This window comes from Lycium ferocissimum, chromosome 2 (assembly GCF_029784015.1).
Source record: "Lycium ferocissimum isolate CSIRO_LF1 chromosome 2, AGI_CSIRO_Lferr_CH_V1, whole genome shotgun sequence".
In the NCBI taxonomy this organism is placed as follows: Eukaryota; Viridiplantae; Streptophyta; class Magnoliopsida; order Solanales; family Solanaceae; genus Lycium; species Lycium ferocissimum.
In genome coordinates this window covers 47,981,959-47,999,621 of record NC_081343.1, presented here as the reverse complement: position 1 = coordinate 47,999,621, position 17,663 = coordinate 47,981,959, and the positions used below count along the sequence as shown (strand labels likewise).

At 33.9% G+C, this 17,663-nt stretch overlaps 3 protein-coding genes across 4 annotated transcripts; 2 read left to right on the top strand and 1 right to left on the bottom strand.

Annotated features, from left to right (window-relative positions):
- Positions 1–438: 438 nt before the first annotated feature.
- On the top strand, positions 439–12,554 carry LOC132041479 (probable ribose-5-phosphate isomerase 4, chloroplastic). Of its 2 annotated transcripts, XR_009411072.1 has the most exons (10): positions 439–707; positions 831–958; positions 2,154–2,223; positions 2,637–2,741; positions 2,929–3,024; positions 3,118–3,174; positions 4,749–4,866; positions 4,954–5,020; positions 5,907–6,103; positions 12,526–12,554. XR_009411072.1 is itself a non-coding variant. In XM_059432191.1 (9 exons), exons 1-9 carry the CDS (start codon positions 552–554, stop codon positions 5,983–5,985), a joined length of 876 nt encoding a protein of 291 aa, XP_059288174.1. In that variant the 5' UTR covers positions 439–551; the 3' UTR covers positions 5,986–6,234. The 2 variants fall into 2 exon arrangements, 1 of the variants encoding a protein (XP_059288174.1); XM_059432191.1 differs by lacking the exon at positions 12,526–12,554 and having other exon boundaries at positions 5,907–6,234.
- LOC132048141 (two-component response regulator 24-like) lies at positions 8,097–9,488 on the top strand. Its single transcript, XM_059439064.1, has 3 exons — positions 8,097–8,159; positions 8,817–9,076; positions 9,156–9,488. Exons 2-3 carry the CDS (start codon positions 8,822–8,824, stop codon positions 9,327–9,329), a joined length of 429 nt encoding a protein of 142 aa, XP_059295047.1. The 5' UTR covers positions 8,097–8,159; positions 8,817–8,821; the 3' UTR covers positions 9,330–9,488.
- An 887-nt stretch (positions 12,555–13,441) lies between the features above and the next one.
- Positions 13,442–17,189, bottom strand: LOC132041470 (vesicle transport protein GOT1-like). Its single transcript, XM_059432185.1, has 6 exons — positions 17,023–17,189; positions 16,677–16,768; positions 16,478–16,558; positions 16,233–16,330; positions 16,072–16,153; positions 13,442–13,797 (listed from the first exon to the last, which is right to left on the bottom strand). Exons 1-6 carry the CDS (start codon positions 17,051–17,053, stop codon positions 13,759–13,761), a joined length of 423 nt encoding a protein of 140 aa, XP_059288168.1. The 5' UTR covers positions 17,054–17,189; the 3' UTR covers positions 13,442–13,758.
- Between the last annotated feature and the right edge of the window lie 474 nt (positions 17,190–17,663).

Here is a 17,663-nt window from a genome sequence, read left to right as displayed (position 1 = left end):
AAATTTTGGTCTCAAAGTTCTGTAAAGCATCAAAGTGATATAACTTCCACAGATTGGTTCGAGGAGTTCTGGCCTCAGTCCGGGCCACTCGTTGCAATCGGCATTTAGGCTATTTCTTACTTTTCTATTCGCAATCTTCGTTTCGTTATTGTTATTCTTTTGCTCTCTAAACGAATCAAGTCGCATATCCTTTAAACCACATACAAATTTAATTGTTACCTTTTTAAGGGGTAAACAGTTATTCTTTGATAATATTTCTTAAGATATTTTTAATTTAGTACAATATTTTTTTTTTTAGTACAATATTTCTAAATATGCTACTCCTACCTTTTTTTTTTTTTTATTTTATTTTTTTACAGAAACTAAAAAATGTATAGTATTAAATTCATACTAAAAATGAAAAATAGTGGAACTGAGGGAATTAAAAGAAATGACAATTGTGTGGGTGGCCGTGGCGCCCTCTTATCTCTTTCAAAAAACAGATGGAAAATATTAATATTAGCTGATGGTGATGTGATTAAGGTGATACAGAAGCTAAACAAGTAAGAAACATGGCTATGGCTATGACTTGGGCAACACCATTTCTTTCTTCTTCAACTCTGCAAACTCAAAAGCAAGCTCATTTCACATCATCAAGAAAGTCCCTCCAGCGTTTTGCTACTCGTTGTAGTCTCCCTGATGATCTCTTCCTAGCTGCCAAACACGCCGTAACACTCCTTATCCTTTTTTTTCTTCTTTACCCTTTTCAGGATTTTGCTTAAAGATCAAAACTCTAAAAACTTCTGGAAACTTGTAAAACATGTGTGTTGATCTCTTTCTTTGTATTGTAGGTGGATTCATATGTGAAGAATGGTATGGTAATTGGATTGGGTTCAGGTAATGCTTCTACTTTGGCTATACAATATCTTGGTCAGCAACTCCGGGCTGGTGCTTTAAAAGATGTTACTGGCATACCAACGTAAGTTCAAATGTCAAAAGTGCCTGAATATATGCTTCTTGGTTGTAGTCCCTTTAACATAAAGATGTTACTCCCTCCATTTCATTTTTTCGTCTGGTTTTGGCTTGGCACAGAATTTAAGAAAGTAAAGAATACTTTTTAATCTTGTGGTCTTAAACTAAAAGATATGTAGAATATATCAAAATGCCCGGTAATCTTGTGGTCTTAAACGTGTCATGTGGAAAGTTAGATTTGGAGAGTTGCCAAAAAAGGAAAGAGACATTCTTTATCAAACGGACTAAAAGGAAAGTAAGACAAACAATTTGAAACGGAGGGAGTATTTTGCTTCGATTGTCGTATTCTCCAACTGTGTATAGATTGTTTACTTTGTTCGGAAAGGAAAAAATAAAAAAGGGAATTATGATATGATCATAAAATCTAAGTTTGGCTTGTATTGGTTTCGTGTTTTTGTTTGTTGTAGCTCATAATGTAGATTAACTCATAGGTTGAATAGGCATACTCCATGTTATACTGTTTTTATCCATCCTGTTTCCTCTTCAACTTTCGTTTTACTGTGTATTGAACAAAGGTTTATCTTGGAATATCATTTTCTGGATCATTTCCAGTGTTTGTTAGATGTATAGTTGACATATGAAACAGTACAAGTAGAGGATTGGGAGTGATGATAATGTATTCTTGATATTTTTCAGTATCAATGTGAAGATAATGTCTAAATATTGGTTAAAACAAATGATATAGAGTACTACACTGGATATTTGAAAATAGCTCCCACTCATAAATGAGGGGAAGTCATTTCCCCCTTCCCAGTCAATTCCCCAAAAATTAAGGTTTTCTATATGAATCTCTTTGTAAACATTCCACTCTATTTGAGCCCAAACACACCCTAGTTTCTTCTGGAAAACATTTTCAAAAGAGAACCAAACACTTGACATGATTTCACCAGCGAGAATATTTTCCAAGAAAACATTTTTATCATACCAAACACACCTAGAGTTTAGTCTGAACTACTAGCTGAATGTTATGTATTTGATTAACTAGTTTGCCCTTCTTATTTGTTTTACTTGTAACTTTCTCCCTTAGATCTTTATATAGCTTTCCTAAAAATTTCCTGCTTTTAATGTGATGACTGATGGAAAGCCTTGTTATTGAGTTTGTTTGTTTTTCCATTAGGAGTAATCAGGACACTCTGATGCAGATGTGTTGGCAGTGCAAGTGAAGCAGCGAAGGCAGGAATCCCGTTGGAACAGTATGATGATAGTTATAAGGTGCGTACCACTACTAAGATTCTTTCTTAGAAGATTGCTTTAGGACTTATTTAAAATTTTGAGCATTGAGTCACATCTTGGACCTGCATATGCATTCAGATTTCAGTCAAATTCAATATACCTATTTGGTTTAGTCTCATTCCATCATGCAATTATTAATGGAGTGAGCAATAGAAGATCTTCGATTTTTTTTTTGGGGGGTGGGGGGGTGGGGTGTAAATTGTATTACATTCGCGAAAGAGAGAACTAAAGTCATAGTAATTAGTAAAGTTCCTCATGATTTTGTTGCTCTGATTTAAGTAGTGAATCTTTAAAGCCTTATAACCGGGGATTTTGCTCTTTTTTGTCACTTACTGAATTATTTCATTGAAGCTGAAATGATTTGTGCAAACTTTTCTATGTTTCTTACATAGATTGATCTAGCATTTGATGAAGCTGACATTATGGAAGAAGAAACACTTGCTGCAATCGTTGGTCTTCGAAAACTGCAGGGTGATGATTCTATAATTAAAGAGAAGGTCTGGTCATATTTCATCTGGTTGTTATGTATTCACCGCTATTTGTCTCTCTTTTGTACTTATTATCTTGATTTATAACATATTATTGTTTCTTTTAGTGTTTCAGCTTGAAGTTCCTTTATCTTTTGTTATCTTCTGTATTATCCACTGACTTCTTATGAGGCTGCATTGGCTAATATGGATGCAGACTATTTTGGAAGCAGCTGATCAACTGATATTTATTATAAAGGAAAAAAAATTCAAGGGCAGTGTAGAAGGTTCAATTCCAGTACTAATCAAATCTGTAAGTTCCTTACCAAATATTCTACTGAATGCTGATGAACAAGTGTAGCTCAAAGGGCGAGAACTATCCTCATTTAGCTTATTTACTTCTCAGGTTAACTGGCTTGAAACAGCCGAAGAAATAGACGACCTCTTTCTAGGAGATGCAGAGGTAAAGCCTAATCATGTATTGCCTGTTATTATTTGCAAAAGACCAAGATAGGATATTTTTTCCAGGCAAAGTAATATTCTTTCTTAATGATAGTCTTCTGGATATTAGATAATTGCATCACATTTGCCTCCACTTATTTCCTATGGACCAAAGGAAATGATCCTTTTCTTCCTCTTTCCCTTCTCTTTTTTACTTCCGTACTTTTCACCTCAATTATAGTTTATGCGAGGAATGGGGTTGCTGGACCTCTTTGCCAGCGCCATGAGCTAAATTTGTAGTCATCTTTGAGATATTATTTTGTTTAGATTGTAGACTCTCCTTTTTTCATCTTCAGGAGATATAAAATTTCGGGCACCTATAAACTACGTAATATCTATCAGTCTTTCATATTGTATTTTCTCCTCATCTTTCTGTTTTATTTCTTTCCTTTTGTATTATTGAGGCATGTTGTTATACTGAAGCATTTGTTTTGCTTATTAGCAATCCAACAAGCACAATTAGGTTACAATCATTCTGCTTTTCATGCATAATATATCTCAGCTGGTTGCTTCCTCTGGAAATTGTTAAATGTTATAGGACATAAGATCTAAAAGCCTATATGCTAGAGACTTGTCTTTTTAGCTTAATTAATTACCAAAATGTTAGTGATGTTCTGTATCTCCTTGGTAACCTTCTATCCTGTTTACATATCCATTAGCCACAAATATGGCATCACCGAGTAGGTGCCACTCTTATTATATCTTGTTTCTGGTTTACTACTTCAAAGTATGTCGATTTTCAGTCGAGTGCAAAGTAATGCTGTTTCCTGCAAAGGGAAGTTCTTGACTTTTGATGTAAAAAGCCCACTATTAAACTTCTCTTTCTACTAAAAGAAAGTTATTGACTTTTTATGCAAAAGTCCCACTTTCAAGCTTCACATTATAGACTAATCTTCTTTCATCTTTAGACACTGCACCTGATATAAGCAGAATGCATGTTTAACTTTGGTTTTGGTGTATGTGCTATATTAATCAGGAATCGGATAACAGAGAGATTGTTAAGTGAAATCATCTTTTTGGTAGCAAGAGTAGTATGATGTAGAAAGTGGGAGAGTATGAGAATAAGAAAAAAGGCATTCTACAAGAAACAACGGGAAAATAGTGAACCAACAACAGTGACTTAGTTTTAATCACATCACTTCCCCAAACATGCAGCTAATTTTGGATTGTGGATCACACTTTGTCAACCAAATCATCTGTTACATACTGTAAGTTGAGAAGTATCTTCTTTTCTTTTAGCTAAAAACACCAGGTTTATCGCCACCAACTTGAGCGCCATAACAAAGAAAACCACTCAGTGAGGTCATTACACTGCTAATGTCTGATGGGCCATCTTAAATTGAAGGGTTTTGTACATAGTATTGGGCGTTAAATACTGACTTCTGTTTCAACCCCTATTGGAGAATTTGTGACAATATATGAACCAACTTCATCGAAGTAATATTTGAAGGTCCATCAGAAATCTTCTGGGAACATAATGGATTCTCTTTCCATTATTATGTCATACTGGTAAATAATTTTTGTTTCTTTATGCAGGTTTGGAGGAGGCCAGCTATAGGGTATGCAGATCCTCTGGGAGGTGATTTCCCTTTAGTCACAAAAGAAGGGCACAACATTCTTGATGTCATATTTACATCTCCAATAGAAAGCCTTGGTATATCTCCATCTCTGAATTATTCTGTGCCACTCTTGTTCAACTTGTTTGACGCTAACTGTTTATCTCCTATTGTTCATATGGCAGTTGAGGTGGCTAAAACTCTTGATCAAATTGATGGTGTTGTGGAACATGGTGTTATCTTCAGGAACCCGTTAGTTCTGCAACCACTTTAGTGATCTCATCTATTTCGTGTTTTTGCATTCATTATGCTTGACACATGATAATGTTGGATGGATATTGGATTTAAGTCTAGTGATCTTCTCTTTTTCATGTTTTTGCAGTCACACTTTTTGTTCATTGCATAGAGTTGTACTCTGTTTGGGGGAACAGTCATAAAGAATTAATAAATGTGGATAAACTGTTTAGCTTTTAAGGTTTTAATGCTTAAATTCTTGAAACTTGCTTTTAACAACACGTAAGTGGTGATCTTTGAATTTGTGTGAAACATTTTGGAGTGTTCCAGAAAGAAATGTTTGTCTTCTTACATCATGTGAAGAAGTCTACAAGTTTATACACCGCCAAGGATTCCATTCATTCGTTCCTTGGGCTCAATGGTCATGCATTCGTGTCCTACATGTGTAGTCCAATGGCTTCAAGTGTAAACACACAAATTGGTTCAACCTTTACAAAATAGATTTGGAACTTTGGCCTCAGAAGTCATTTGTTGGAACAGTAAGAATCATGATCTTATTGGGCGATCAAGGGGTTTCTTTGGAGTTGTTTCTTCCTGCTCCGATCCCGGCTATATTTATTGGCTCTTCAATTCTCTTTGGTATGGAAGGGCAAGGATATATAGATTTGGACGGTCTTTATAATGCTGCATAGCATTCTAAAGTCAAGAAGAAGAATTTGGGCCAGTTTGTTTTTGCTTAAAATCACATATGATTGGGGAATGATGCACAAGCAAGAAATGTTTCTTTTCTTATATTTAACATAGTATCCTGAGAAGAAATAATGTTACTTCATTTATTTTATTTTCTCTTCTGCCATCTTTCAGCTTTCCCTTAATTTTGTTTCTACTTCACTGGATTATTCAGGTGCACAGCAATCATTGCCTCAGAAAATGGGCTGCAAATCGTTGATAATACAATTCAGATGGAATCAAGCAACCTGTAATGGAGAAAAGCTCAGCATTGTGGATGCTGTAATTTTGAGTCTTGCCACTCTCCACTGTTTTCTATTTCAAGTGTTCCGTAACATTTTCAAAAGCGAAAGAAGACGAGATCTTTGAGTTGTATTTTACGCTCTTATTATAGGGAATGCTTTGTGAAACAATAGTATGTTTTTACAATTTTTGAAATTATAGTATAAGCATAGGTTCAACCAAGAAAAGTGGGAAACGAGGCAATGGCTTTCTCTTGTTCATGCATTTTTTTTTTTCTTCACTTCCATATGGCCCCTTATGATGAGTTGTTTTGCTATTGCCACTACTACAACCAATATTATAAATATACAGAGCTTAGGTGTGGTTAGAAATATAAATTTAGCTATACAGGGTTTAAGATGCTATTTCAAACTTTCAAGTCAAAATAGACATGCAAGATCTGCATACATGGAAATACATATATCCTAGTTATAGCTCTGATTATGTTTTAATTAATTAAATGTGAATCATTAATAATAAAATGGAATATATATCACTCATCTATGTAAGAACTTGAGAAATTGAAGAAACCAAAAAGAGTTGGATCCCAATAATAGGAAATGCAATTGAAGAAACGTGTGGAAAGTAAGAAATTTTACTAGTTAATTATTAATGTTCTTTTCAAATACCTTAAGATCTTCCAGAAACAGCATAGAGAAAAAGATAAAAGAACGGGAAGCAACTTCCATGAGATATGCATTCAAAAAAGGGTCAAAAATGTCCTAACGTATTGAAAATAATTTAAATTAGTCTTCCTCTCATCTATTAGACTGTAATTGCCTTTAACGTAAAAAATTTAAGCTACAAATGCTTTGCTGACCCCAATTGCCTTAACATTAATTTGGGTGTAAAAATAACCTTCTTTTAACGGAATTAGGAGATGTCACAAGTGGGTCTCTTAAATATGTGACACTAATTTATTGATCCATGTGGCTCTAGCCATAAATAAACCGACTCATCTAAGTTAGCCCAAAACAATTGGAAATTATATGTTCGTACTTAGTTTCTTCGATGCTTCACGTTTAGTGATTAAATGAATTTAACAATGTCTTCATTGTTTGAAGATACTTTTTATGGTTCAAAAGTGGTGCAAATAAGCTCCAATAAATTCCAGATCTAGGTCCAATTCAACTTTTTCATCCTTTAACAATGGTGGGTTCTTATTCACCCAAACAATTACATTAGAATGGATCAGGTTATTTATGGGTTGAATCTTATATCTACGTGGACCAATAAATCATTACCACCTATTTTATTAGATCCACATACATTTCATTTCATAATTTCGTTAAAAGAAAGGATTTTTATTTACCATAAAGGGCAATTTGGGTCCACTAGATGGAAGGAGGGACTTTCTTAACTCAAAAATAAACGTCAAGGGCAATTATCGTCCAACAGGTGGAAGCAAGGCAAATTTAAACTATTTTCATTACGTTAGGGGCATTTTTGACCCTTTTGCGTTTACTATTTGACATGAAATAAGGAAATCAAATCTTCTGCATAGATATCCAAAAAGGACAGATAACAAATTTATTGCTGGAAAAACATAATTTGACTTGAAAATATTGTCAAAATACATTTCAAAAGCAATGCAAATCCGTGAAATGAGATAACAATATTTGCATCTTCGTAAATGCTTCTTTCCTGTTTTCCCGAAGTGAGATAGTGCTATTTCCATCTTTGTAAATGCTTCTCGCCTGTTTTCCCACAGTGAGATAGCACTACTTGCATCTTCGTAAATGCCTATTTCCTATTTTCGCGGAATGAGATAATAGTATTTGCATCTTCGTAAATGCTTCTTTCTTGTTTTCCCGGAGTGAGATAACACTATTTGCATCTTCGTAAATGCTTATTTCCTTTTTTCGCGGAATGAGATATCACTATTTGCATATTCGTAAATGCTTCTTTCCTATTCTACATAGTTTGTTTACATATTACCAAAAAATCTAATGACAACATCTAGTCGGGTGATTCAAATCTTCGTTGTAATGACTCTTTTGGCAAATTATCATTAATAAACTTTGCAAATGTGACTAATGAGAAAGTACAATTGCTTTTTATTTCTCTATATATACAGATGTCAGGCGCACTTGCTTGAGTACTATCAAGGTAAAACATTCAAGTTTTCATTCTAGGCAAAAGAAAGGTAATAATGTCGCCCGATTAGTTTGTCATTTTTGTTTATGGATTTCATTCCTTTTTTTCTTGTTTTTTTTGAGGCCCATCATCCATATTTCATGTTAGTTGGAGAATAAAATATTTTAGCCATTTCTTTGAATAAAAAACATAAATTATGGTTAACTTGAAAGAATTTGAATCTTATTTTAAGAAAAGTAGCTATGTTTCATTTGAAAATGTCTTATGATAAAATACTCAACATGTTGTAATGTATCCTTGAATTCCTATATGGTGTGTTGGAGTGAGCATGTAGAATTGCAATTATAGTACTCGAGCTATTATTATAGATGTATTAAAAAGGTGTTCATAAGACATGACACTTGCATATATATGATGCGAACCAAAATTAGTTTTTGTCATTTGGAAAAGATTTCAATAGTGGGATAAGATTAATTTCAAGTTAAAGACAATTAGACAACCTCACGATTAGTGTTGTGAAAATCACGAATATATGAAATGAAAGGGATTGTTGAACGAAACAAAAAGTTATGTAGTCTCTAAGGCAATTAAGGTTATTTATTACCAAAAACAAATGCTTATAATATTTGCTTCAATTATTCAAGAGCTGAATTGTGGTTATTAATTTTATACTAATATTATGTGATCTATAAAATGTTAATTTCAGGAAAAATGTCATCATCCAATGATGCCTCTTCTTCACTGAACAACTCGAATGCTAATTCCAGCGTTGAAAAAAAACTTAAAGCACTTATGGTATATGATAACCGCACAATTACAATGATCCACGAAGCACTTCTAAGGAGATTTGGAGTGGAAACACATGAAGCGAAAGATGGCCAAGAAGTTGTCCTTGCTCATCGCTCTGGTGCATGCTTTGATCTGATTTTGATGGACTTAGATATGCGAGTGGTAAACGCTCGTCAGGTATGCTTCTATAAGTCATAATTTTTTTTTTAATCCTAATTTATGTACAAACTAATAAAAAATATTTTTAAATATGTAGACAATTAAGGAACTTCGAGATATGCATGTGCGTAGCGTAATTGCGGGATTGACTTTCCGTGGAGAAGAAGAGATGAAGCCATTCATGGATGCTGGCCTTGATTATTATTATCCGAAACCGCTTCCTTTCGATGTAGTTCGCCATCTTGTGGAGAAAATTAAGGAGGATGCTTAGACTTATCAAAAGTATTTTAGAGAAGTTAAGAAAATAAGTCAGACAACTTGATATTAGTGGAGATTAGCTATATTACTTTCTGGTTATGCTTTCTAAAGTATGTATATCATACTTACAACTACCAATAACAACTTTTTGTTAAGAACTAAGGGTTTTTTGTTTTCCAAATGAAGCACTAAAGTGTGAGACATAACATATCAACATGACATTAGTTAAAATGTATACCACATTTATTAAGGATTGGATAATACAAATAGATAATCTAATTCATATCTATAATCTATAAGATTCTAAAAGTGGGAAGCCACATAGTTGAAAGTTAGATTACGACAATACCCATTAAAAGTTGATCGACTAAATTACCCCTCATCCAAATACTATTTCTATAATATTTTAATCAGCGGCGGACCTACGTTTGGAGATATAGGTGCTTCAGCAGCTATTGGCTTTGGCCAACTCCCTATGTTTATGCATAGATATTACTTAAAAGGTCTATAAAATAGGCATGAGCACCCATTATAACTGTGAAATTTATACTATAATTATTAAGCACCCACGACCTGTAAATTCTGGATCCGCCACTGATTTTAATACTACCAAATAGTAAATCGACCTTCTAACAAATAGAATAAATAAATTACTAAATGAAAGGTCATTGGCGTGAAGTTATTATATCTCAATCACGTCTTACCACAAGTCATTAATTAGTATTGATCATTTACTTTTCGGGAGTTACTTTCATTTTTCCAGTAATTATATATTGTGTCTATTCATTGTCAATAATTGTCAGCATTTAATTTTTGCAAGAAGTTTTTGTGCGATTTTTTAAAAGTTAAGTATATGGTAGTTGAAAAGTTGAAATAAATATCTATGTTTTGCTTAAACAAATTACTTTTCTTTATCTATTATACAAAAATGTAAAAGCATTAATTCACAGGAAATAAAATCATTTACTAGATGCGATTAAGTCCTTTCATTACCTATAATACTCTCCAAATCAAGAATCCGAAAGTACTTAGATACACTAATATGAAGTTCATATAATCTACAGTTTCGAGCAAATGAAGTGGCTATATGATCATTATATATGTTGAATTATGTGTTTAAATATTTATATAAAATTTTGATTTGATGTATTAGGTGCTCCAGTTTGTTTGCCCATTGTTCCGGCTATATGCACAGTGGAGTAAGTACTTATATACAGTATGTTTCCTTCCTTCACACTTATCATGTACGCATGCTACTTGAATTTGTCCGTATTGTTTCATCCTTCTCGTAAGTTGTGATATTCTTCATGCAATAAGCTTGTTTAGTTAGCAGTACATAGAATTGCACTTCAGTTATATTTTTATAATGTGAAAGTTTTTAGATTTCAAATTCTTACAAGATGAATATATTAATGTCTGATAAATGATAGCATATTGGAGATGGGTGGAGCTATCAAAAACTGGTAGAAATCTCTGGTAATCAGAGCCCTAGCTCCTCTCTTGAAAAGTTGGTACATATATATTATGTTAAAGCAGATAATGAGAATATCCACATAACATTTATTCCATGAATTGAAATTAACTCAGTTGATTGGCTACCTAAACTTTCATTTTATTGGTGAGGGTTCGAATCCCCACGTTGTATCCCCAAAAATGATATCAATATGGGAGGAGTAATTTAGACAACTTACTGTATTAGTTACTCTCTCATCCCTTTGAGTAAGAAAAGTAACAGTCAATTTTTAACGCTTAACAACTTACAGTATTAGCTACTCTCACCCATTTGAGCATGTACTTTTTCCTTTCAAATTTCGTGTAACTCATCACACACTTATTCTAATATTATGTATATCATTTTAAGAAGTTTGCACTGATTAACATGGAATTCAAGTGTCGAAAACCAGTAGCATTATAAACATAATGAACTTTGATTTTGAATAAGAAAAATTACTACTGCTAGTTTCTTCAGCAAATAAATAGGCTTAGTGGTAGAATGAAACAGAGGAGCACTATCAATTTGATTATAGAGTTTTGACTTTTCTTTTTCTTTTAACGCATACCTTTGATTCGCAAAGCAGTAAATTATGAACACAATGTAGAGTTGAGTTACATGTTCATTTAATATATAAAATTAATTTAAAACATAGTAACTCAATGAGGCTAAAATTCAAAACCCATAAATTTCAACTTTTGAATTCGTCTTGCGCACGAGAATTGACTTCCTTCAAATTTAACACAACTTTGCGCACTATTTAGGGTTTGATTAATATAAATATAAATACCGCATAGACATGCTTGCATTTTTGAACTGAAAGCAAAAGTATAAACATAACACTTAAATATCGCGATTGTGTGATCTACTCACTTCTTCTCATCTTTTTCTGACAGATTAGTTTTTTGCTTAATTGTAAATCTACTGCATTGCCTTTTATTAGAGCTAAAGAATTTCTTTATTTGAATTTGGGCTTGACTTTGCTTGTTATGTTTATGCAAACAAACATGAATGTGAATCAGACACATTCAATTTAATTAACACTTTAGTTTTGGGTCATCGTAAAAATATCTTATAGGGTAACACAATATTGGTTTGCGAAAATGCAAGTAATGGCTTTGCGAGAATTGTCTCAAACTTTTCTTTTTATGTCCTAGTGCATCATGAATGTTTGCCAGAGATCTCGTGACTTTTGTAAAAACTATTTTCGGTAAGTAGATTTAAAGACAAATCTCGCATAGTCATACTTGCGTTTTTAACTAAAATCAAGCTACAAGTACAAAACATAATATGATACAGATCAGTTGTGGAGATAGCATTTGCGCTAATAGGTTTCAAAAGATAAATACACACATACACACACTCAATGTTAAGGGGATTCAACATATATAGTATGTATATTAAAAACATATCTGTATAGCGCATTTTTTCATATCAATTAATTCGCCCTCGGACAAAAGTAGCTTCGCCTCTCTGATCGAGATTGACGCTAGTAAATGTAACATAAGCAGAATTTATTAACATAAGACACTTACTTTATCACTTGATGGCATATTGCGATGATTAGAAAAGCAAACTAGATAACACAAGGAATAGCTATGTGAGGAGCTAGGATTGAGATTGCAATAGGTTGCTTCACAAAGCTGGGATTTTATAGACCTCATTCACACAAATTTTTTATTTAATACACAGTAATGTTCCACAAGAGATCTTTAAGTTGTATTTTACGTTCTTATTATAGGGAATGCATTGTGAAACAATAGTATGTTTTTACAATTTGTTTTCAAAGTAAAGAGAAGAAAGGTGTGGAGAATTTTCTATTCCCTCTGCCTTGCTTGTAACATGCAAGTAAAATAGAGATAAGACTAGCTTTGTCCCACTGATTAAAGAGCTGGACATCAAGTTTTTTTTTTCTCTTCACTTCCATCCAGATAAACTGTTACTAGTTTTCGCTTTCTATTTTCTTCGTTTAAGTATGAGTAATTGTTATGTCGTGGAACATAAGTATATGTGGTTGCACGGGTAATAAGAGAATATATGATTATTGGGATTTATGTTACGTATTTTGCGGATTTTTCTCCCTGATAGAATGATATGCATGGAGGTTTTATTTGTACAATTGGCCTAAGTTGTGGATATTGTGGTAGGTACATTGGAGGTCCAAAGTAGAGCTTATGATCTTAATTTTCTTCTTCTTTTGGGATGGGGGGTTTGTAAGATGGAGTTAGAGAAATTGGATCAGAATGTAACTTAAAAGATTAAAGATGGAGATGGATAATGCGGGATTAAGACATGTTGGGCATTTAGAGTAGGCAGCAAAATTTCTGCAGGGTTTATCTATTATAGTACACTGTAATTCCGTGGGTTCGTGCATCGAAGGGGGCTATGCTTGGAAATAGCATGGACACGAAAACTCTCAGATGGTAGACTAGTCACTACCTAGTTGGTTCTGCAAACATATCTTGTTATTCCCTATAGTACATTATTTCTAGAGGTAACTTCTGCTGCTACCAGCACTTACCTGCATGATTTCTGTAATCTAATTAGCGATTTCTGGACGTAAAAATAACAGAGGAAATGTACGAGGCAACCACAATATACTCACGTGCCTGGAATGCAACATTGGACTGTAGTTCCAAGGAAACTTTTGAACTCTATCCAAGTACATCAACAAAATATGAATACCAAAAGATTAATCAAAAGGATCAAATTGGTAACTAGTACATGATGGGAACCCCTTCCACCCCCCCACCCCCACCCCACAACCAATAAAGGACAGATTGCTTGTAGTTACAGAAAAAGCCAAAAAAAGGAACTGCATTAGGGACAGACGCCTATACCATCAACTAGGAACAAACTATCCCTTCGAGATGCATCTTACAACACAGTGCTTTAAAATTCGTAAAAGTGGGCTAATCAATCTGGCTTGCTTTGCATCTTTAAAATGGCATTATACAGGGACACGTTTTCCACGGTAGCGTTCAAAGAACTGCAGAGAGAAAAATAATATCAGACCAAGAGAAACAGAACAGGAAACAATTGAATGCATAATTTTCCGTTTCGATCGAGTAATAACATATTCATGCAACAGAAGAATTGTACAAGAAAAATGCAATCGTTCTTTATGATTAATATCTAATGACAGAAAAGAGATACTTTTTTGGTTTGTTTGAGGAAAAACCCATCATTTAGTTCTATAACTTGATGAGTGTTTTATCTTCTCCTGAACTACTTCTCTGTGGAGATATTGCGTTGGGGAGGAAGGTTGCTAACCATGGCAATAGGAAGTGGGTGGAAACTAAAGTTCGTAAAATTGCACCACAGAAGGATTTTCCCTTCTATGGTACTGCATTAATGCATGAGGACCAGAACGTCGGAAAATTACTTCATGATTAGGCATCTCGAGACTCAATCACAATTCTCTATGATCCCTTCCTAGAGTTGTCTAGACTCAATCACCTTAAAATCAGATGTCTCACAACCCAACAGAAATTTTGATTAATTTATATGGGTAGCAATAGAGTGATACATAGAATAGATGCATTTAAAAACAAATCATCACATTTCTTGATAGTATCCTCAATGAAGAGAGAGATACCCTATGTCCTCCCAATTTCATTCAGGCAAAATTTAAAGAGACTGCTCGTATTCTGTATTCTCGGAGAGCCCACAATAAATTGGTAATACTCTAATGCTATGGAACATGGACACATTCGAGTATCTAGTACCAGTGCAGCCACCTAAGTCAGAATGGGTGTCACCTATATTTTCAGATTCGGAAATACAGATAGCACTACAGTTATGATAAATCATTGGGTATATTAAGAGACTCCGACCCTTTTTGCACTAGGCTTTACCCTATGTGTTTTGTATCCAAGCCCTACACTTTTTTACATACCCAAATACAATTTAAAGTTGGCTTACAGTTTACCTGATCCATTGCTAAAACCCAACGAACTACAAGACTCAATTTATTTGTTCTCATAGTCTCCGCAATGATATCATCTTTTATATCCTAGATTTCCTGTCAACATGAGACTCTGAGAGCATCTCAATCTATGTCAACATAGTTCTCTCACCTTTTTGCCAGTTATCTAATTACAGTTAAGCACTTACACAAGTTCAAACAATCTCAAATCTCTCTTCCATATAAGTTATGCCTACCTACTTGACCATTTGAGTTGGTGTGAAGAATATTAGAGTAGGTAAAAAAATGGTGGAGCATTAAAATCATGACATGAAAAGAGAAAAGCTAGGACTTGATTTCCTTCTTTAAAAATTGAAGCTTGAAAATTCACAATAAGAAAGAAGGCATGTGGTGCAGAGTCTATGCACTTTACAGTGATACTCAGTTTGATTAAAAGGAAACATTCTCACGATTACTACTACATGAACATATCTAAGGTAAGAAGTACTTTGGGGCACTATGAAAAGAAAGCATTATCCTACATGAGGATACCAGGATAGCTGAAATCAACATGAAGCTTAATTGGGACAATTGACCCCTAATACACATTGGTATTCACCATATTACGAAACACAACATAACCTATGTCAATTACTGTTGCGTCTATAGTAACTGGTGGGACTACTGTGTAAAAGGTTGGGGAATGCCATTAGAATAACCATATGGTGGTTTGTGATAAGAACAACAACAACAACAACATATCCAATATAATCCCACAAGTGGGGTCTGGGGAGGGTAGAGTGGACGCAGACCTTATCTCTACCTTGGGTGGTAGAGAGGTTGTTTCCGATAGACCCTCGGCTTAGGATAAAGCAAAAATACCGCAGTTGGTTTGTGATAAGAGGATACAAAATATAAGAAAAATAAAAGAAAGAAAGAAAGAACTATAGCAAAATAGAGAGAGGAACAATGCTTTAGACTTTGAGTGGCAGAAGCAACAACAAATCTTAAAGCAATTTCTAGTGACAGGGTGAAAGAATTGGCAATTTCATTCTATTCCTTCAACGATCCTTGTGATTATAGTATAGCCTAGTCGTAATATAAACAAAAGACAGGGCACTTAAGAGTACTTCCAGATATTTTCTCTGTAAAATCTAAGGATGATCTCCTACACCATAAATCGTCCATTGGTTCATTCCACCACAAGCATATCATTGTCCAACCAATCTATTATGTTCGGAGTAGTAGAACACACACAATTGTAGTAAGAAACTGCTTTTCCTAAAAGCTATTAATGATTCCCCCAAAATCAAAAAAAATGCAAGAAAAATATATGAATGATACATCCAAACATACCGATCTGATATAGGGCTGCTGGATGATCCAACCTAGGATAGGTATCTTTTGCAGAAATACTGCCAGTGTTGGCCAGAAACCACTGTGCAAAACTATACATCAGCATCCAATTATAACTAAATGATTATTAGGGCAGTTAAGGAACCAGGTAACTAATTTACCTGAAAAGTACGACAAATCCATATGCCTCAAGAATCATACCCAGTATAGGCCAACCAATAATAACCAAGAAAAAGCCAGCACCAAATGATATTGTTCCCTGTGGAAAAAAAGAAGAAGAAGAAGAAGATATACATAATAAGTACATGCACACATAAATAGAAACTACGTACCACTAAACTGACAAGAAAGCAAGAAGAATTGTTGAGGTGATCAGGGAAGAAAAAAGGCCCAAAAGCAACTAAACCTTGAAATTACTACGTTTACTAAAGAACTGCAGTGACGACTTGAGACCAATGGTCAGTGCCACCCCTGAGAAGAAGAGGATCTGATTCAGTAAAATAACACCATGTCAACTGGCAGGCAGGAGTCAGAAAACAAAGGAAAGTGGTAAGTCAGAGAAAAACTTATGCGATTTGATGATAGTGGCAAGACTTTGTACTTACATTTCCCATGGCAATTAGTCCCTTGTCAAAGAACAATATGATCCCCAAGAATGAGAAAAACACTCCAAATCCCGTCAATCCTAGCCCTATCTCTGTTTCAACAAGCAGCCCAAGCTTAGCAGACATAACGTTTCAATTAGCAGTACAGCGTCCTTCTTTTTTCAATCTTAGTCTTAACTGAGCAGAGCACACATCATATTTGGTAAAACAGTGAAAGAATGAGATGCAATTCTAAAACAGTTTATGACAATTAGGTCAAACTAGCCATGCTCTACATTTCAAAAGCAGCTGACAACAGTTAAATAAACTAGCCAGTAAAACAAGAAGTTAGGTCAAATCGACTTACTTTTGCGATCATTCATTTCGAACGAAAGCATTTTCACAGCTCCAAACACAATTGAAGCCTACAACAAAAAAAAACAATCAGTTCTCAATCACAACCAATAAATGCAGATAACCCACAACGAGAAATGAGCCCAAACTACATCACAAACCAAAACTGTAAATCAAACAAGTGACTTAGGGTTTCAAAACAAATAGAAATGCTCAATTCAAACAAAACTCTTCAATCTAAAACTGTAAACGCAAACAGATCAATTAAGGATTTTTTATAACTCCACCATGATTCAATCTAAAATAGGATTTCAACTCGATTTGAAAGAAATTTATATGCTGCATAACTTGCAAACACACTCAATCGATCAAAAGCTCTTGCTAATAGATAATCACGTTCAACTTTGTAGATTTTTTTTTTAAAAGATAAAAAGAATTTGAAAACGTTGAATAGCTAATTAAGAAGATGTCAGATAAAAAATGAATTTTGATAATTTCATATAAATTTAGTTGTTTTAATATTCTTTTATTCATTTGTATTTTTCAAACTTGATTTAACATTTTATTGAATAATTGTTTATATTTCAAAATAAAACTAGGTATATAATTTTATTCAAACATTTTGTTCATAATAATCAGGTAAGTAATATTAGA